Consider the following 23451-nt stretch of genomic DNA (forward strand, 5'->3'; position numbering starts at 1 on the left):
GAAGATATCTTATCTAAAATTGTTGATTGATATTGAGTCACATCATGGAACTATAAACCCCAGGGTTTTATAGTTCCATGGTCACATATACATGTAGTTACAGATCTATATATGCCGTACTTCTTGTTATTGGATCTATTTTCAAAGTCGTGTTTCATAAATACGGTAACAATTAAATAATGCTTTATCATTTTATTTTGTGGATGGAAACTGTCATAAAATATTTTTTCTTCGTAATGTTTGAATGGATGTTTTGTACCACAGTGCACATCAGAAAATTAGGCTGTTCTTGACTATGTATGTTGACCCTTGACCCAAGTCAAATACTCCGCGTAAAGTAGGTCAAGTAATTGACGAAGAGAAACAACGCACAACTATATTCAAAATGGCGACCGTCGCACCAGGGAAACGATAGGAATCCCGTTTTTGAAGAAATATCCCGGTACGTTTGTTATTTACACCTCATTAATGTGACTGTGTTGAATATGTTGATTATATGGCAATTTAATAACGGGTTCAGTATTTGTAGAATACTAGATAGAATCGCAAAGAAGCAAATATCTAATCAAACTGGGGCTGTATGTTGCGTAGTTAGTTTGATAGTGCGTTTAAAGAGTTCGATATAGAGCTTCATTACGTAAATCGTAACATCCACTGTCACTGTCACTGATATTCAAGGAGGCTAAATGTCGCCACAGTGTTACAGATACATTAGAAACTCACAAGAATGTATGTAGTTCTTCAGTCCATATTGTTACGTGAAAATAACAATAACAACGGACTAAACAATAAAACAGTACATTATAATTATAGATATATGTATTATGTATGTTTAATGGGCAATGAATCTTGTTTGTTTGTTTGTTTCCACTTTTTAGCATTTTTTTATTATCTTGTAGTTTTTAGTGACTTTACTGCTGTAAGTTCCAAAGTCAGTGTCCTGTCAATAAATAAATGTTTATATGCAGTTTTCAGAGAATGTTCTCTGATTATAACAGCAGTTGCAGATCATATGGACTTAGACCATTATTTGCTTTTATTGACTGCATTTTATTCTAAATCGTGTATAAATTCGCCAATAGTCAATATAATACAATAGTATACTAGCTAAACATCAACGCTATATTGTCAGTAAAGCATTAGAAATACTAGAGAAGTTTCATGCCCTCAAAGTTGATAATTCATTTGTTTTGTCTTCACACTTATCTAAAGATATGTAGAGAATGTCATAGCCAGATAAAGAACCAAGTTAATACATTAATTTATTCAATTCAATTCAACTTTATTGCAGTATAGAAAAAATACAAAACAAAAATAAAAAATACATACTGTACATTTTAATATCATGTAAACCTGCAGACCTTTTGTTAAAATGTAGGGCAGAACTTTACAAAGACATTCATGGCATTTACCTCAAAGCTTGTAGGTCAACTCAACTCTGAGTTACAATTCCTAATATACATATATACTAGTCTTTATCTTTTAAATCAAATTTCTTTGTTTCTCTAATCAGGTATTCATGATGCCCTACTTTGCGTGGTTCTCAGTAATGTAACTTCAACTTTATAGTACATAAATTGCCATGGAAACCTACGATGAAGATATCTCAGAAAACCGTTTCTTCCGATTGTTACAAAATAAATACAAAGCTATTTATGAAAATGCTGCTAACAATAGGTGGATTGTAAGTATTATTTTCACTTGTAATTAACAAAAAAACTGTCTGTAATGGATGTTAAAGGAAAGCTTTCTGCCAGTCTGTCTGTGCATTCATGTACTTACTAGTGGTTCCATCGTAATTTGGAATCTATTGTTATATATAGATACTTCTGTTCAAAGGACAATACTGTACTCTTTCTTCTACTGTACTCTTGTCCTTAATCTGGGCTCTCTCTGGAATTTGCTAGGTAATAGTAAATTTACTAATCAAGAAAAAAAGTATTAGTAAACTTTGTCTGGAAACTGCGGAGCATTTTCCCGCGACCGAGCACAACGGGGAAAAGAGAAGAGAGGGAGCTGTCCCCTCTGTCGTCCGCCGAAAACAAGAACAGCATGCTGAAAATGGTGCTTGCTGGTAGCAACCTGAGCTCTAATTTTGTGTGTAATTTCATGACATCAAATTAGGCAGTCTGCTCCACAAAATGTACCATTTATGATGGTACAACAAAACATCACAATAAAATATACAATGTAGACACCAGAACCTTTTCATATTCATGATAAACTCACATTGTTAACAGTGGGGAAAATAGTCGTCATTCAAAAGTTCACTAAGTTCACTGCCTAGAACACAAGTCATCCTGTGAATAAATTTTCACGGGAAATTTCTCAGAAAAAACTCTATGCCAATCATTATTATTATGAAGTAATCTCCCGTGCTCATCATGCAAACCCGCATGTTGACGTTTATGACGACACAAAATGACTATTATTTTCATTGAAATTTCTGAATTAAAATTAAAGTGAAAAAGTAACTAAAGTAACTTTCGGTCTTGTAACTTGATCTCAATGCTAAGAATGCCCGGTAAGAATGTTACACAAATTATAGTATTTTTCGATCGATTCGCTAACATTGTCTCACCTTCCATTAGCTGTGGAATCATAGCCCTATGTTGCCGACCGCATTATTTACGTGACATGTTCGACATACAACAACAAAAATAAAAACAAGACGTCCGAATGAAATTGATAGGGCAAAATTAGATTGGTATGTCGCACCAAAGAGCTACGGAACCGCAGCTAACCTTCCATTATTTCTGAAATCGTGCTGCAGTACGATCAACTTTCCGTTTCTTGGTGCTGTCAGGGTTAGGACACCCATGGGGGATCTGGTTCTGAACACGATTTAGCGGTTTCTCCATCTCGTCGTGAAAAATACTCGTCGAGCAGCTGTCTGCTCCTTTTTGACGTAGTCTCCATTTTCAATAAATAAACAAATCACGTGTTTGATAAGGGCGACATGAAACCGTCCCATACTGAGAGTAAAGTTACGGGGTATCTTGAAATACATGTCGACTAAACTACGCATGTGCGATGACACCAAAATAACTTTAGAGTGGAAAAGTACATTCAGTGGCAGTTCCGTGTTGATCGCGATCACCATGTAACAATTGTTGCAATCTTAGAAGTAACGGGACATTGTTAAAATGGCAATCACTCAAACCGTAACACGCGTGATGATCACAGTCGAGTCTTGACAATTAAATGAGGGCGATTTGCGAGGGTATTTTGTACAAAATGTGTTCGTAAATCCTACTAATAGATATTTATTCGTAAATCTTGTCCAAATTTCGTAATTTACGACATTTGCGAGCGACAGCGAGAGCACAGTTAATGGCTGCCCACTTTTTTAAATACCGAGTGTGAAAGAATACAATTTAGCCATTACTTTTTTAACCCTACTTGCATGACTTTATACGAGAAAAATTATGTTTTTTTTTTTGTTTTTTTTCAAGATATGTATCCCAAGATCTGGAACATTTTCCAAGCATTCCCAAACACAGAATGACATAGAAACGCATATCCTCCGCCCTGTACAGAATAAAGCACAGACCTTTATTACAGTTAGTGAAAAGGTAAGGTTTTTCTCATCATGCATGTACAGGACATAAACAAATATTCCAATAGGGAGACTGCTCCACAATAATATACTTAACGGGTGATTTCTCCAGTTCATGCATGTACATGTATGTAATATTATTATATGTGTTGTCGTTACAGGAACTACAGGTGACAGGGGAAATTATTACTACAACTAATGGTTTTAAAGAAGTCAAATCAGTAAGTAAAAACAACTACCACATTAAGTTAATAATAACAATGTACTTAACATATTATTTCTACATGTATCATCTGTATCAAAACACATAAATAATGTAAAACTTAAAATGGTCTGTGTTTAAAAAAATAATTGATTCTTGTCACTATTATTTTCAGGTAAGAGTATTGTTTGAAGAAACTTTCTTCAATAGCCGAGATGAGAGCTTCAGAGTTCTTTGCCTCGATCAACCACTTGAAGGTGGTACAGGTAAAATAGTCTTTATTTATAATACAATAATGTCGGTGCATTGTATTTGAGAGATTCGTCTGTACAATATCTTATAAGTCTGTATTTCTTTTATATCAGTTGATGTTGGGGATCATCCTTATCTAGTTAATCTAGATAGTCTTGAAGACTGTGCTGATTTTTTGTGGGGACAGCGAGGTAAGAGAATTTTTTTCAATCGTTACTTTAACCATAACTTTTGTTTACATCGTTCAAAGACTGTTTGTACCTGTGTTCATTTAACCAGCATTATATTTACCTATGCATGTGTTATTGTACTTCTTCGACATGCATAAAATCTATAGGCTTATTATAAAATGTTGTATTCATACTTGTATACTCATTTACAGTCAGTAAGCGTTCTCAAAGACAAGTTGATGAGATGGTGGATTTCTTTAACCATACGTACCAAAGACTTGAAGCAGAGTCTTTACGGTACTGTATAGATGCTGTCAATGCAATATTTACAAAGTCAGTACAGACTGCACTCAAAGATGGTCATCATGTAAGTAACACTGGATGCTTGGTACAAAAATCAATGCAACCACTTTTTCAATTCAGCGGACCTTTAAAATTTGTGCACAAATGAGTTCATATCTTACTGAAACTGTTGAGCAAAGTTTGTACAGTAATACCAGTATGATATTTTGTGAATGCAATGAAACAATGGAGATTATTATTAACTGATATAGTGCATTTCTTCATCATGTTATAGGGAATTAAGATTAATTAATTTTTCTCCCACCTCACCCACAAAAGAGGCTACATAATTCAAATTCAGCAATGCTTGTTTTAATCTGTGTTCTATTTTTTTTTAATTTTGTAATTAGAGAAAAGCTGTCAAGCAAAATAGAAATTTTATGGATAACTTAAAGGTTGCTATGGAAACATATGTAATGAATGGAGTCTTCAAGAAAGTGTTCAAAGCTGTTAGTACTTATGTTGCTAGAGAGGTAAGTGTAATTATTCCCCATCTCAATGTCTGTCTTCTTTCAAACTATCTTTCAAACTTAATACCATGTTTGCCACACACTGATCACATAAATTAAAGATTTGCAGAATTTCAATGAGCTGTAAACACAGATGATGTGACACTAAATTGTTAGTTGTTTCTTATTTCTCCAGGATGCTGAGTTGAATAAGATTACACGGAATCTAGCCGAATTACAACTCAAAGATCTTGGTATAAGACCACAGTTTACTCAGAATGTACCGAGAGCAAGAAGAGAACTCTCATTTCTCAATAAATTTTGTACACCATTAGAAAAGTTGTATTGCCTCAGGAGAACAGTTATGACCATTACACATGCTTCACTGCGAAGAGCCAAAAATGGTGAGAATCTGTTACCTGTAATGCATATACGGTACATAGCAGACATGATAGAGAATGCATATTCTGTGATGTTCATGAGATTGCAATCGTTCACAATAAGATGTGTTGATTGATAGGATTATTGTGAAACTAACACAAAGTTTGTGAGAAGATAGTATCACTGACTAATTGGCCAGTGGATCTCTATATCTTTAAAGTAATCAATAGAATCAGAAGAAGAATTTTTCTCATGAACTGTAGTATACAGAGCTCATATTTTTCATATCAAGTACTGTAAAGTGACTAATTTTCACTGGGTTTAAATGTCGCTGATTTACCATTTCAGGTGTATTCAGTGGGTTTCAAATTCACGGTTTTATCATTTAGATAATGTGTTCTATGCTAAATTTTACATATTCACTGGATTTTAATTTAGCGCATTTTCCAGTCAGCGAAATAAGCAAAATTAAAATCCAGTGAATAATTAATCTTTTTACAGTATACAATCACTAGTGTGATTTTATTCAAATAATTTTTTTTTTTTGCCTAAGACAAATATTGGTATTGTGGAGAAAATTTTATTTAGGATCCAGTATGCTGGAGGTCCATTACATCAATCAAATGACTGAATATATTGGACTGTTGGTCAGTGACAGTGATATGGGTTTTAATTGGCTGCCATTCACTATTGTTTTCATTGGCTAGAGTATAACGAAATAAATCATTATAGATAAAATGCACAGGGATTGAATTGAATTTTATATTTTTATTTTTTCTAGTTCCCATTGCTCCAATCACAACAGATGATTTACTTCCTATACTGGTGTTTTTAGTTGTGAAATCTGAAATCCCAAACTGGTTGGCTAATCTTACTTACATGCAAAATTTCAGATTTTCAAAACCTTCCAATGATGAATTTGGGTAAGTTGTAATCCTGAAAATAATAGTTTGTTATTAAACTGAAAAATAATGTTCCTAACAATTTAGTCTGTATTACAACCTGCATAGTGAGAGAACATGCCATGGCAAACACTTTGTTGAAGGGCATAAAAGGTGATGAAAAGGTCAAAGGTGAAATATGTCATTGGCAGGGTAAACCTGTTATAAGTAAAGCATGCGAGCAATATGTCATCATTTATGCTACTTCATACTCTAGTTGTGTTGAATTAAATTATGTCATACAAAGTGTGATGGATTTAGAAATGTTATGTCTACCAACAAGTATACTTGTTATTTCACAACCATACTGTACATGTTTTGTGATTATAATGTGGTGATTGTGCAGACTGAAAATATTGTTGATAAATCTCTATTTCAGCTTCTATGTAGCATCAATAGAAGCCGCTGTGGAGCATGTACGCAGTGGTCACGTGTCTGAAATATTATCTGAGAGAAGCATGTCACCTAAATTACAGATGTCAGCAGCACCATCTGTGCAAATGCCATGGCAACGACAGGATAGTCATGATGGCGAAACTACACCAAGTATAGATGTATTGTTTGAAGTGAGTACAAAACATAGTACGCATTTATTAGGTTGTTTATGTTGTGGAAACCTGCAATAAATATAGTCACAGAATATTATGGTTCAATACAACCAAGGACTGATAAACATGACCAGTTACTCTTTACATATGCCATGGATGCTACATTCTGTGTTGTTTCTACAACACAGTAATTTATATGATGCATGAAACATGGCAGTAAATAACAAAACACAAATACAGTGTTGACTATTACACCTATTGTCATATATTCTAGTGTGCAAGCAGTGGACATGCCATTATATTTACTAGTATAATCTGTGAAAGCATCCAAAAACTGGATGAGATCAAGTTTGCTACTAGCAAAATAAGTTGCTACCTGTTTTCATATATTACATCACATCATATCATATCTTATCTTATCATATCATATCATATCATATCATATATCATATCATATATCATATCATATCATATATCATATCATATCATATATCATATCATATCATATCATATCATATCATATCATATATCATATCATATCATATCATAACTTATTATGTCTCATATACAATGAACGTCGGTCTAATACACAAATTCTGTTAACTATGAAATAATGTCTTTTAATACAAGGTCAGAAATAACTTACTACTGTAAATGCTGGACATATTAACTCACCCTCTAGCACGTTATGATATGTATATTTGTTGTACCACTAGGCTGGAGACCTCTATTATTGAATAAATATTATATGCACAACATATCACCAACATACACAGCGTTTTCGCATTTAAATTTTCAGCATATTAAAGAGGGTAGAATGCAAGATGTTGAGAGGATGCTGCATATGACGTCTAAAGATGAGAATATGCTGGCTGAAAAAATGTGTCATCCATTGTGTTCATGTGTCAAATGTGAAAAACTTATTACAATGTAAGACTTCTGAAATGAATATATTATTCTTGTGATAACAATTATATTGTTTATTGTGAAACTCATTAATGTAGTATGTATCCTGAGTTTTTAACTGTAATTACACAATTTGTGTAATCATGTCTAAAACATATAATATATGCCATTTAGACAGTTTGGTTTTTTTTATTGATTTTAAAGTAATATAAGTTCACCAATTTGTCATGGGAGCCTTACAAGTTTGCTGTATACTAGTAGCCATCAACATTGCTAAATATTGCTAATAACATTACTGTGGGCATTGTCTTATGTTTATACATATCTGTTCTGTAGAAAACGAAATGATCCCACAGCAGTTACTGCATTTTCCCGGGATGATAGAGGGTGCACAGCATTACATATGGCCGCTACATTCGGTATGTACCCATGTTATTTTAATGTAGTTGTTTATTTGTATGCCGCTCCTTGATTGTAGATATAATATACAGAGATATATTAATGATATGTGCATATGTAATTAACATTCACACAGGTAACATGCACAAACTGATGTGTTTTAATTGATATATTCATAGGCCAAGCCAAGATATTAGAACTGTTGGTGAAGAGAGGTGGCGTTGTTAATGCAACAGACTATCATGGTTCAACACCGTTGCATTTAGCTTGTCAAAAAGGACATCAAAATGTGACAGTAAGTAAATTTATATTAATATTTATTTTAATGTCTCAATTCTATGTGTTGCAGTGTTTTGTAATTGAATTCCATGCAGGGCTGGGTTACTAGTCATTATTTTAATCCCAAGTATTTGACTAGCCTTGACTGTGCAATGTAATGTATGTTATGATGTTGCCATATTTATGAGTTTTAAATCTTAACATTGAGTTTGGCATTTTCTTAAATAAAGACCCAGTTTTCTTTTTGTCTGTCATAGCTTTGTTACACACACCAGTATACAAGCCGTTTCAACGATTGATGTAACATAACTAAGTTAAAAACTTGTACATGACCCCATTTAACATTACATTGTGTTTCCTGTATTACAGCTTCTACTGTTAGACTATGGTTCCAATGGCAATATGGCTGACAATGATGGTAACACACCATTGCATTTATGTTGCGCTAATGGACATGAAGATGTAAGTATTGTATTGCATTCTGATGAGAATTGTATAAACATTGTATAATACACACATTAAATTTTGATTGAAAATCTCTCTCCTTTGCAGTGTGTCAAAGCTATTGTGTATTTTGATGGTGCTGTGGTCCCCGTGGACGTGAATGCTGCTAATCTACAAGGAGATACTCCATTGCATCATGCATCCAGATGGGGATATGGTAAGAATGCTTAATACATTTATGGATTTTGAGTGTCTATTACACCTGAAAAAACATTACCTGTAACATTGTAACCTGTAGAGGGATTATGTTGATGTATTGACAATTCAATTGTTGCATCTAAATTTGAATATTCATTTGAATATCAATTGTGTTTGCTATGATTGCATCAATTTACTATTATTTGAAATGACAACAAAGTAGCACACAAACTATTGAACAATGAGTTCTGATCATTTGCTTTTAAAAATGCACTGTGTTTATTTTCTTGTGGTATTTATTATGTCTCTGTTTGGCTGAATGACCACATGAATAATTAATACATGTAGCATGATGTAATGCTGTATGACACATACATAACTGATGCATCTATTTAAACTGTCTTTTCCCATTACAGAGACAATAGTGGATATCCTTTTGGAGCAGAATGCCTCGGTGGAGGCTCTGAATCGTAGAAAAGAAACTCCATTGCTATGTGCACATAATGTCAAAGTATCAAGATCTATAATGAATGCATCTGATAAAGACAATGAACCAATCAGTGTAAGTCGTCTTCATTTTAGCATTGCCAGATTTTCTCATGATGTCTTTGTACGAGTTCCAATGACAACTACCCTCCTTCCTTCCTGGTTGTGTTGATGGCTCACTAAATATAAGCTCTACATGATTATGTTATTTATGGAAATCATTAACTAACTAAACAGTGCTACTAATTGAGCAAATAACATAACTGTTATTTTTTTAATTCAGCCTTCCAGTCCACCTACTGCGAGTACAGTGTTACACAAAACAAGAAAACCCTCTATGTTTGAGCAGATCCAAGTATCCCCGTCACAAGCAGCAAAGAATGCTATGTCAGCAATTGAACAAGCCAGGGAAAAACAGGTATTCTATATTAAATATAACAAGGAGATTGTTCCAACAAGATGTGTGTATGGGAAATAAACGTATGAAATAAGGATAAGTTAATTTAATAGAAATGTTGCAGATTCCTTCGACTATAATCTATAATCAAATTAGTATTCTTGTAAATTAAAAAAACATCGTTGGTTATCAGGTACTAAACTCATGTATTAATTTAAATTTTCATCTTGATAGGTTTTGAGATTATTGAAGGCAGTAGCTGATAATGATATACAGCTTGTAAGATATCAGTTAGGTTGGTTAAGTGACAGCGAAAGTGATGATGACAATGATAGCGGTTCTATGTCTCCGAGCAAATTCAAACTATGTCATCCTTTGTGTCAATGTGAGAAGTGTCAGTCTTTACAGAAGGTGAGTATGTTTCATATATATTTATTTGTTTGATCAAAGCTGTGCTTTTGACCCACTGATTGTATAACCACTGTAAGTTAACAAATTAATTGTACACCCAATTGATGCAATAAGAACAACAAATTATTTTCAGGTTTTTCATGGCTTGATTTGTGATGGCAACATTTTATCAAGCATTTTTGGGTTATTTAAAAGAGTTTTAGCCAACTCCTAAGTTTTCTGTTTACACTGTACATGAAATGTGGTATATTATCACATCTTAATATTTACTAATTTACAATTACAAACAAGTTGCTGAATATATGCGACAATACTAGGAGTCGTATCATTCTAAAGAGAACTCATCCAATATGTGTTGCACTACACTGGTACGCAAAAAACAAAAAGCAGTTTTCAAACTGATTTTTTGGCATAATAGAATATTGTTGAAAATAAGAATAAAATTTAATTTCCAATCCAAAATATTCACATATTGAAAACCAAGATTTTACTTATAGTTGAACAATCAAATAAATAATTATTATTTGCTGATATATTGCTGCATTACAGTACTACTGTAAAATCTGTATTAGAAACCACGGCTTCTATTAAAATGATACAATGCAACAAATGGGATGTGGCTTTTATTAGAGTATGTACACATACAAGAAATCAGGAATTTGTGGTTATCAATTATTAAAAAAGAATGGGTGCGACTTCTATTAGGGATGTGGCTTCTAATACAAATTTTACGGTAATGATTCTTAGCATAGCGTCTGTATCTTACTGTAAAATATTTTATTTTTAGCTGGAATTAATTTTCGCTGAAAAGACAATTTGGGTGTTTTGTATGGAATTTATTTTGAACGATTTTTGAGGAGTTGAATGTAAAATATAGGAAAAAATGTATATTTGCTAGATTTTATTTTCACTGAATCATCACTTCAGCAAAACATCGAAAATAATTTTCCAGGCAAAAATAAAGTATTTTACAGTATTTAGTCAGTCAGTTTGAGTCTACTAAATCTTTAACCCATGGTATTGTGGTTGGCATTTCACAATCTCAGGGTGACTGTTATCTTCTTTCCTTCACAGCGTACTTCAGTTGCAGCAAACTCTGTGATCCATGCAAACTCGGCCAATCATAATGGTTTGACGTCATTACATGTTGCGGCTGCCCATGGACATGACTCCCTAGTCTCTCTGCTTATACGCAGAGCTGGCAATGTGAATTGTAGAAACAAAACACAGCAATGTACACCACTTCATTTAGCTGCACAGTATAATAGACCAATGGTGAGTTCTCACAAGTGAAAATATCTAAAACACAATTCTTGCATTAAACATAAAGTCTTACATGAGTAAATGCAGGGTGCTGAATGCCCCTTATTTGCACAGAAAATTCAAATATTTTATCATAGAAGTGAAATCGTATGATAAACACGATGGTACATAGTTCTCTGTTTCTGATCTGGTTATTATATGTAGGTGAACTGAGAACTGTGAATGATGTTTGACTTGTATGTTTCTTTGTTTGTTTACAGGTCATCACTTTACTGCTAAACCATGGTGCTAAATGTAACACTAGAGATGGCAAAGGTAACACCCCATTACATTTCTGCTGTCAGAATGGTCATATGGAAGCTGCTGAACTCCTCCTACAGGTAACGTTTGTCATCATTTGTAGTTTATCAATGCTAGTTGAATTGTATCAAATTTTCAAGATAAACGTGTACCAGTCAATTAGGTCTTCAGTTTTTATACACAGCTTATTATATGGTTCTTAATTTGACAGAATGGTGCTGGTGTGAATGTTACTAATCATAGAGGCAACACCCCTTTACATGAAGCCTCAAAGTGGAATCATTTACCTTTGGTGAGGTTATTACTTGAATCTGGTGCCAATATTACAGCGAGGAACAAGGCACAACTCACACCATCACAATTATCTCAGGTAAGAATTTGTTATTGAATGATGTCACAAAACACTTAGTAATAAAGTATGAATCAGCAATTTCTTTGATTCAGTCCCAAATGCTTGATTCAGTGACAACTACATTCTGAGAGAGTATTTGCTTTGTTTTTCACAGGATTTTGTTGAAAGCTGCAAGCAAATATAGCTGTTGTTAATTTGGGCAATGGTATAGTGATGAGCATGTTTGCCCTAACATCAGGGAGGTTCTGGGTTTGATTCCTGGAGCTGGCTGTTCACCAGTAATATGACAGTTTTATGTTTGGGAAACTGTTTTGCACTCAAGCACCCAACCACCTACTCACCCTCAAAATATCATTGTGTTAAACCTAATCTTGCTCAAAGCTTAGTTATGAAAATAAAATAGCACAGTAGTTCACCTCTCCTGAGTTTTTAATGGCCAAACAGCAGCAAATCATATTCTGCTAAAACGTGGACTTCTAATGAATCTAACACCTCTCAATTATTACATAATAATTTCTATTTCTCAGCAATTTGTCAATAAATGTCATAAATGGTATACTAAGAATATTTGTGTAACACAACTGTGTCTAAACAATAATTGACAACCTCTACACGCATGATTAATATTCCAAAGATCAATTTCATATTTGTGATTTTCTTATGGTACAAAATGTACCAACCTCATGCAATGACATGTGTTTTTTCATCCTGTTACAGAATGAGGATGTCACACTGTTATTGGAAGATGCAGAAGATGGCTTTTTTGAATCAAGCGGTGAATACAGTACCTCACCAAGTGCTAACAGTTTATCAAGATCACCAAGTAAAAGTGGAAGCTATCTATCCCAGTCACCGAGTCAAGACAGACAAAGTTCAAGTTCAAAGAAAGCATTGATAGCAAAACACGAGGCTAAGTTGATGGGTAAGTGAAATGGGATGATCTACAGACCTGACCTGTGACAGGCACAATACAAGTCTTTTATCACACGGCATGTGTACAGTTTGGATCAGATCGGTGTGTTCCAGAATTAGGTCCACTTAGTTACACCATAATTAATAGACTACTGTAGAATACTTTATTTTCGCTATTTTCGCTGAAGGGATGATTCTGTGAGAATAAAATCCAGCAAATGTATTTTTTTTCTATATTTCACATTAAATTCATCAAAAATCAGTGAAAATAAATTCCAAGCAAAATGCACAAAAAGCCTTTTAAGCGAAAATTAATTCCAGCAAAAATAAAGTATTCCACAGTACTTAATTATGCATGTGTGTTGCTTCCATATATTGAATATATCTGAGTACCTGACTTGATAAGAAATGCATAGATACCCAATGACACAAGGTACATGCTGTTTTCACTTACCGATAAGTGCATGATACATGTAGTAGTGTTTGTTGTGGCAATATAATATGAAGTTGTGATAACCTGACTGTGCATCTGAGTCATGTCTCTGTTAATGTAAATGATATGTCACCGTAGCAACTCGCCATTACACACTGCAGCATTTCTCAGCGATTTCAGGTTCACCTACTAGACACCTAAGCATGAGGGATTTATTTAAGGCATTTGAGGAATCTGACGTGGTTCAAATAAAAGAACTTGGTGAATCTATTCAGACTTTTGACAAGAAGAAAGACTTGAAGAAAACTATTACTCAAGATATGAGTGCTCCTCGATTAGATGGATATCTGAAACATCAGGTGAGAAAGTCCATCTCTTCATGCCAACTGAACCAGATACAAGCTCTGTAATTGTGCTATTTCATTTGATATAATTGTTACATTTGTGTTTGAAAACAAGCAAACATTGCGTTATGAGTGCCATGTGTAATGCCTACAATAAACTGACAATATAATCAACTCAGTTTTTTAGCTCTCTTGTCATGGAAGATGATAGGGTAAAGCTGTTCATATAGGTGACTTACCATCTTCATCCATCAACTTTTAGTGTAAACTTCTTTTTGAAAAGTAGCCAGCCGATTACATTGACACTTGGTGTGTAGGGACTAGGATGGACCTCTGTCAGATTTTGTTCAATTCATGATGATCTCTTCAATTTTTTTTTTTAGCAAATATTTTTGTCACTTGGTAAAAAAAAATGATATTATTGACTTCTTTTTGGAAATTTGTTAATTTTCTGACAATATTCTTTTTTTTTCATTTTTGGTAAAAATTGTTATTTTCGATGTGTTAACAATTACTGTACTCTGGCAACAATGCTATGAATGCCATAGTGGTGATTTAGTAAGAAGCATTGTGCTTCCAATTACAATTACCATGGCAATTTCCACATCATTTTGTTGACCGTCTTTTATAGAGACAGTGGAGCTATTACCACAGTCAGGTCACTTGTTTCAAATTTTATTCCTGATTTGCATCATCTTTTCACATGTTTTTTCTAACCCTGCCTGTCAGAGTGAATATCGTTATAATGTAATGCACATGTTTTTTGATTGCACAGTTATCTCTTTACTAACAGATTAAGTCAGTAACATTTTCGCTCTTTAATTTGAAATGATTATTTTTTATATAAATGTCTTACAGATGGCAATTTGTAATTTTGATCGGAAGTCGTTAAAACAAGTTGATGTTGATGACAGAAGTATACCTTATATGCCCAAGGATATACAAAGCACCAAGCCAGATGCACAAAATTATAGCCTGAATATAAAGAGGTCTACCAGCTTTGAAATTGGCAGCCCAGTGAACTCAGACGATGAATATGTTAATATATCCGATGTTGATAGTCCAAGTCACAATTTCCGTAGTTTCAGTACTATGAAAGATGAAAGGACTTCAAACAAGCAAAGGAGTGCGATAGCGGATGTGGAACAGACCACCAGGTCAAACGGAGCTGAAAAAGAAATGGATGTTTATTTTGATCCAGTGAAGGGTTCACATGAAGGGGTTTCACGGGGGAGTGTTGCTTCAAGTCCTTCAACCCCCGAATCTGTGATTGTCGCCGCAGAGAATGAAAAATATTCTGAAGGTTCAACTGTTGGCAATGAATCCACTGCTGGTGCAGATGTTGCGTTATCCAAGGATACATCTGCTCTGAAACATTTTGCTATTACAAGGGACTGCACAAATGCATACCAGACTATAGAAAGGAAAACTGATGGTTTTGAACTTGAGTTTGATGAAAATCGTTTTGCAAAAGATACACCCCCTTCTGTTAGGAAGTTTGGCAGGGTGATTCAAGATTCACCTCTTGATACACCTACTTTATCACCTGACATGGTTAATGCATCACCTGACATGGTTAATGCATCACCTGACTTGGCCACTTCGTCACCTGACATAGCTACTCTAGAACAGGAAATACATGATTTACTTTCTGATAATGATGATAGTTATGCCACCCATGATGAACTCGAATGATGAATTACTGAATCTTGATGATTAATTACACATATTTCATGTGTCAAGTGTATGAATAATATGAGGTTGTTACGAAGATACCTCAAAGTATGCACGAAGACAGTACAGTGTGAGTATCGACCAACGCGCAGCAGAGGTCGATTTGATGGCGTACTGTCTTCATGCATACTTTGAGTTATCTTCGTAATAACCTTATTATTATACATCTTTTTTTCCAAGGATACATCATTGGAATGCCGAAATCTAAAAAGAATCAGCGAACTTCTTTGTGTGGAGTCTGGTCAAACCCTGGTGGCAGCCATGTTTGGTTTTATTATTAAAGGACGCTTACGCGCGCAATCATTTCATATTTGGAATTCGCATTTTCTTATATGGTAGGATGAAAATACCCTGTAAAATACCACAAAATTACGGCATGCTGTAACTTATGGCATCACGCTGACAGATGTATAAGTATTACCGATATTAGTCAAATTATGTGAAGTTTTAGACCAACTTTGTGTCAACTTAAAATTTCATACTATATGTATAAAATAATGTCTTGCCAATATTGAAGAGCAGCTGGTTTAAAATTAAAAGGATCTTTCTGCCTTTCTGATATATTCTTTATAATAATCATGGAATAATTACCATAATGGTACGTTTTTTTGTTTGTTTTTTCAAATGAAACAATCAACCCATTTTGAATTGGGTGGTTCACCCCAGAATGGTAACAACAAATATTCACTTTCTGATCAAAATGGGGAAAAACTTTTAAATTATTCATGTGCTTGTAGCATTTTTGTTTCAATCCAAGAATACTTTGGGATCATTTTTTTTTTCAGTGAGCTATAAACACCCTGGATAGCAAAAATCAATGGGAAAAAAATAGCATCAGCAGGCAATGTATTACTGGTTACTGGTTCAGGGTGGGAAAGGGGTTTCCTTAAAATAGACTATAAACTAAGTGTTTAAATGGATTTTTAAGGATTTTAAAATAAAAAGACATGAGAAAAAAATGTTTTGACCATTTTGCATGTTGTGGTTTCATTGGGACCAGTGCAGGTAGGTTTCATTTCTATTCTTCTAAGGAAACTATTATAATAAAGTTTTCTAATATTGGTGATTTATCTTGCTTCTCTTGATAAAACGCAACTCTCAGTAGCTTTCAGAAAATATAAGTCTATCATCATCTTTGGTATTTCCGGTGGTTACAATAATTTCAATACCCTCTCATATTCACTCTACAATCACTTATTCACAACATCAATATATACCGGTAGTCATATGCTCTGTCAGTATACTATGAGCTGTCACTGTACCATGCCCTGTCGTTATACTATGAGCTGTCACTGTACCATGCCCTGTCATTACACTATGAGCTGTCACTGTACCATGCCCTGTCATTACACTATGAGCTGTCACTGTACCATGCCCTGTCATTATACTATGAGCCATCACTGTACCATGCCCTGTCATTATACTATGAGCCGTCACTGTACCATGCCCTGTCATTACACTATGAGCTGTCACTGTACCATGCCCTGTCATTATACTATGAGCTGTCACTGTACCATGCCCCGTCATGTACTATGAGCTGTCACTGTACCATGCCTTGTCATTATACTATGAGCTGTCACTGTACCATGCTCTGTCATTATACTATGAGCTGTCACTGTACCATGCCTTGTCATTATACTATGAGCTGTCACTGTACCATGCTCTGTCATACTATGAGATGTCACTGTACCATGCTATGTCATTAAACTATGAGATGTCACTGTACCATGCTATGTCATTAAACTATGAGATGTCACTGTGCCATGCCACTATGAGATGTCACTGTACCATGCCCTGTCATTATACTATGATCTGTCACTGTACCATGCCCTGTCATTATACTATGATCTGTCACTGTACCATGCCCTGTCATTATACTATGAGCTGTCACTGTACCATGCCCTGTCATTATACTATGGGCTGTCACTGTATCATGCCATGTCATTATACTATGAGCTGTCACTGTACCATGCCCTGTTGTTATACTATGAGCTGTCACTGTACCATGCCCTGTCATATACTATGAGCTGTCACTGTACCATGCCCTGTCGTTATACTATGAGCTGTCACTATACCATGCCCTGTCATTATACCATGATCTGTCACTGTACCATGCCCTGTCATACTATGATCTGTCACTGTACCATGCCCTGTCATACTATGATCTGTCACTGTACCATGCCCTGTCGTTATACTATGAGCTGTCACTGTACCATGCCCTGTCATTATACTATGATCTGTCACTATACCATGCCCTGTCATTATACCATGATCTGTCACTGCACCATGCCCTGTTATTATACTATGATCTGTCACTGCACCATGCTCTGTCATTATACTATGAGCTGTCACTGCACCATGCCCTGTCGTTATACTATGAGCTGTCACTGTACCATGGTCTGTCATTATAATATGAGCTGTCACTGTCCCATTTCACATTATTTCCATATAAGCTGTCACTAGACCATTCTATTTCAGTTCATTACATAATGAGCTGTAACTCTGCCATGCCATTGCATTATGACCTGTTACCGCACCGCACCGCACCGTACTGCACCATGTTATGCTATGAACTATGACTATATCATATGCTATGTTGTTGCACTGTTTGACTATGATGGTTCAGTATGACATGCCATGTAATTAGCTATACTATTGTACTGTTCTTATAATATACCATGTTATATTGCTATTAATTATCACTATGACATGTCTCAGAAATGTTCATCTTTTACTCAAAGTGACGGATTGATAGATGCAGACTTCATGCCCACTCTCTAATGGCGACATCAGCACCCATCATAAGTGTTGACATGCTTTCCATGTCAAGCCTCCCCCTGCCTTCTGTGCCAACTCCAACACAAAGAGTTGTCATGTTCTATCATGTCAAATGATATGGCTTCCAGGTTATTTTCAACACAAAGAGTTTTGTCCTCATATTTCCACCTAAGTGAAGAATATGGTGCAATATGGTGCTCCAAAATTGATTTGGTTTATTGATCATCATCGATTCTAAACCACTCATTCTACCAGTCATCCTCTAATTTCTACAAGTTTTGCTTCAGTGACTTTTCCAACATCAACCATCACTGTCTATTATTATGGTAATTCAAGCTTACATGGACAATGGACTTCTTGAGCACCTTTACAAATACCAGTGCACCTGGAATTAGTAATGATCTACTCAACATTCCAAATGCAGGGTTTCTCTCTGTTGTGTTACTAATGACTTGTATTCATATTCAAATGACAAATCAACCAATTTATGCAAGAAACCAACTACTTCATTTCAGGAACAATAGTAATCAAGGTAAACTCAAATGCCCCCCTCTGCCTGGCAAAACTTCACATTACTCGATATTCAATCAGTCAAAGCCTTCAACTCGTAGAGGTAAAACTGCTGGTAGTATGAAATTGCAACCTATCTTTCAAACATCCATACCAAGAAATCAACGTTTTCAACTTTGCTGCTGGAATATACTGTCAATTCGAAATAAAGCCTCAAACATTTCTGACTATATTGTTGAACATAACATCGATGCACTGGCAATTACTGAGTCATGGCTAAAACCTAGTGGTGATGAACCCATCATTAATGAAGTCACACCACCAGGATATTCATATAGTCATTTTCCATGTGTGAAATCTAAAGGAGGTGGGATTGCCTTCATATGTAAATCACAAATTAATGTCATCACCTGGAAACCGCTACGTAATTTCACTACCTTTGAGGCTTTTGAAATCACATTTCGTCATCATCATATTACCTTTAAAATTATCATTATCTATAGACCTCCCCCAAATTCAAAGAATAGATTCATCGTTTCGAAATTCTTAGATGAATTTGGGTCTCTCTTGGAATCATCCTCTGTATATTCTAGCAGTCTGATTATTACTGGGGATTTAAATTTCCATTGGACAACCTCATCATCCTCCACTGATCTTCATAAATTTAAGGAATTGACCAACTCTTGCAACCTGATTCAGTAGGTCAGTGCACATACTCATAACCGCGGCCACATTTTGGATCTAGTTTCAACTGATATAGACACCATCATTCATTCAGTTGTCATTGATAACAACTGTGTCTCTGACAATTTTTCTATTCGCATAGAACTTGTATTACCCAAGTCTCCACTTGTACAAAAAGAAATAACTTATCGTCGGATTCAAGCTATTGTCACAGAAGAATTTGCCAAAGAAATTGAATCAGTATTACGGAAGGAACCCCCAATAGATGTAAACAAAGCAATTTCACATTACAACTCTTGCCTTAGAAGATCTCTAAACTGGGAGCTAAACAACTTCGTCGCTCACTTAAGAATACCTGGCGTTCAACAAAACTTGACAGACAAATTAATCTCAATGTTGTACTGTTAATAAGCTATGCAAAGTCCAAATACTACTCAAACATAATTGAAGATAACTCCACGGATCTGAAAGCACTGTTTAGATTCACATCAAATTTCACCACCAATAAATCATCATTACCTACTCATTCTACTACTAGTCAACTGATATTTAGCAACTTCTTTGTCGACAAAATCACCAATATTCGCATCAGCTTGGATGCCAACAATCAGGACACAAATCTGCCTACTAGTATCTGCTCTTTAAACCCTACATCAGCAACACTCTGTAACTTCACGTCTACGACCACAGATGAAGTCAACAAAATAATCACAGAAGCACCATCCAAGTCTTGCTGCACATCTACTTAAGAAGTTTAAAATCCAGCTCATACCTTGGATCACCATCGTTATCAACCTCTCTCTTCTGCATGTAATCGTCCCAACCTCTTTCAAGTTAGCAGTTGTTACACCTCTACTTAAAAAAACCTCACTTGATCAGGAAATTCTCAAGAACTACAGACCTATATCAAATTTACCATTCATCTCCAAAGTGCTTGAAAAAGTTGTAGCCCTCAGATTAAACGAATACCTCACTAAGAACGCTCTTCTCAACCACTGCAATCTGCTTACAAAAAGTATCACATTACTGAGACAGCACTTGTCAAAGTCCATAGTGACAACTTAAATACTCTCGACACAGTCCATTATGTAATTTTAATACTGTTGGACTTATCTGCGGCCTTTGATACTATCGACCATCGTATATTGCTGACACGACTAGCCAACCTTGGCATACAAGATCTAGCCTGGAAATGGCTCTCATCATACATAACGGACAGGCATCAATATATTGTCATTAACAACCACTCATCACAACAAGTTAAGCTTCATTATGGTGTTCTTCAAAGATCAGTACTTTGTCCCCTGTTATTTTCACTGCACATTTCACCACTTGGTCAAATTATTCGTCGCCATCAACTAAAATTCCACCAATATGCCAATGACAATTAACTATACCTATCATTCACCAGAACCAACACCTCATCATCTATTTCCACAACTGAGAATTGTCTCCTTGACATCAAAGATTGGATGACCAACAACAAACTACAGCTAAAGTTATGCCAATCCGTTCTAAATATGACCTGACTCCCAATCCACTTAAATGTCTTCAACTTGGTTCTAAGAAGTTCAATCATATTACCCCTGTTCTACGCCAATTACATTGGCTTCCAGATATTTACAGAATTCAATTCAAAATCCTACTACTCGCATACAAGGCACTTCATGGATTAACACCAACCTAGATATCAGACCTGATTCAACTCCGTCAACCTCAATCTGCAATATGGGTTGGCATCTTCAAAAATATGACCTTCATGGGTACGGTACCAAAGAAAAGACTTGTGACTCTCTCATCATCCCTGTTGTTTCAGGCGCTTTATAAAGCACTGGATTCCACAACGAACAGTCTCCTCTAAAGTGTTGAACTATAAATAAACTGTTTTCTTCAAATCCAGCTGTTTGTAATTTTTCTACCTCTTGGTGTGTCATGTTATTACTGAAAAATTGAAAATTGTTCCATATAATGTTGGTTCAGCGAGCCTGAATATATCAACAGGAGTCGCAATTTTAAAATCTTTCTGAACTCAGTTGAAAAATATGCCAACCGAGAGGAGGTATAGCTGGATACTTTGTGGGTGAGTGGGGGAAGGCTGTCAGAAGTATCTATGGACATGAATTGTGCATCAACAGACGACCAAAGTCTGTATTTAAATGTACTGAATTGTCTGTGCAATTTCCATAGTAGATATATTACTGTCCCCACAGACACAGCTTCCAACAATATAGTGATTGTAGGTCATATTATTACAAGTGCCTTATTAAAAAACTTGAGCTTACTGGATATAAAGTTTCTACCAACAAACAAATAATATTTAGCGTAATGAAATTGTTGTCATTTATAAATTATACAAACATTCCTATCAAGGAAGTAATGGATGACTTGCCAGCTTGCATTGGATATCTAAACTCCAAAATTTGTTTACAATGCTAGATATTTATTATTAGATCATTCGAATGTTCAAGTTGAAGTTGTCTAAAATATTAACATATAGTTTGTTAAATATGGATACTGTGAAGGCCATAATGCTGGTTATAAATGTACATTTTTATAAATGGATTTTAGAATTCAAATTGATCAATCCGGAAATGTTATTGTGACATCAACGTTAGTTTTAGTTAATATCAATGCTATAGTTCAACATTATCCAATCAGCAGGAGTCTCATTTTTTAATATATGCAGTCACAGTTGCTATGTCACGTGAAAGCATATGCATAATTATGGGCGCAGACCTTGACCTATTCACTATTGAATACTTGAATATATATATATGAAAGCTGATGATCAGCTTTTAATTTTTTTTATAAATACGTTTAAAAAGCGAAGCCCTAGCTTTGTGCCCTTACTGTATTGAACAATTCCGAAAAACTAAATCCAAATCACATTCAAAATAACTCTTTTGATTTTTCTACATTTTATACTACTATTTGACGTTACATTGAGAGCCTGGCACACTGTCAGAATGGGTCACATCTGTGAAGTATTTTCTCACATTCACAAGCTTCAATCATGCTTCAAGAATAAACACAAATATATATATATTCATTGATATGGAAGTATCTGGTAATTCTACCTATCAGCGCTTTAAATTCAACAACGATGATTCTGGCAAACCACAAGTCAGTCATGTTAACATTTGGGATTTCCACTCCGGAAAATCCAATGACTTGCTCAGCACTATTGGATATCTAAACACCATAATAAGCCAGCTGCATAGCAGGTTCATCGAAGTACTCAACCAAGGATTTTTCCTAAATCTTAACATCTGTATTTATACCATCAATGATGGACTTCAAAAATACTGCACTGTTATATTTTCCAGGGATGGTATTAATCAAATGTGCATATTGCAGAATTCCAAACAATTTTTAGAAAACTTGAAAGCAAGATCTATTTCTGACATTTCTGCTATTAAATCTTTTGACTTTTGTAAACTTTCTACCATACAACATGGCATTGAAATTATGCTTTTGAAATCCATCAAGCTTTTTTTAATCAGGGTAAAAAACATCTCTTTTGTCACTGATAAAATGTTTCTTACAGAAGATAACATCATTAGTATGCTTAAATATATGATTTGGTAACCATGTCTTTCAACAAAGCATTGGCATTGCCATCTATTTCTTAACTCTTCTGATGCACAATTTGTTTAGAAACATAAAATAAAAGACACAGGGAGGTAAAATCATTCAATTTCATGTTCAGGTGTATTGATATGTACTTTTAATTAACATGCCTTCCATCAATAATTTCTATGATATATGCATCTGAAC

General features: G+C 34.9%; 1 protein-coding gene across 1 annotated transcript; it reads left to right on the forward strand.

Moving 5' to 3' along the window:
• The first annotated feature begins 352 nt into the window (after window positions 1-352).
• Window positions 353-16772, forward strand: LOC102805157 (ankyrin repeat domain-containing protein 27-like). Its single transcript, XM_006817344.2, has 25 exons — window positions 353-442; window positions 1514-1684; window positions 3456-3575; window positions 3721-3780; window positions 3937-4027; window positions 4127-4204; window positions 4396-4550; window positions 4876-4998; window positions 5171-5378; window positions 6137-6278; window positions 6676-6862; window positions 7644-7774; window positions 8087-8169; window positions 8329-8444; window positions 8798-8890; window positions 8981-9089; window positions 9487-9632; window positions 9840-9974; window positions 10188-10364; window positions 11439-11639; window positions 11888-12007; window positions 12139-12297; window positions 12997-13201; window positions 13796-13983; window positions 14827-16772. The coding sequence occupies exons 2-25, from the start codon at window positions 1583-1585 to the stop codon at window positions 15661-15663; spliced, it is 3966 nt and encodes a 1321-aa protein (XP_006817407.2). The 5' UTR covers window positions 353-442; window positions 1514-1582; the 3' UTR covers window positions 15664-16772.
• Window positions 16773-23451: the final 6679 nt, after the last annotated feature.

This window comes from Saccoglossus kowalevskii, chromosome 6 (genome assembly GCF_978046115.1).
Source record: "Saccoglossus kowalevskii chromosome 6, keSacKowa6.1, whole genome shotgun sequence".
Taxonomy (NCBI): domain Eukaryota; kingdom Metazoa; phylum Hemichordata; class Enteropneusta; family Harrimaniidae; genus Saccoglossus; species Saccoglossus kowalevskii.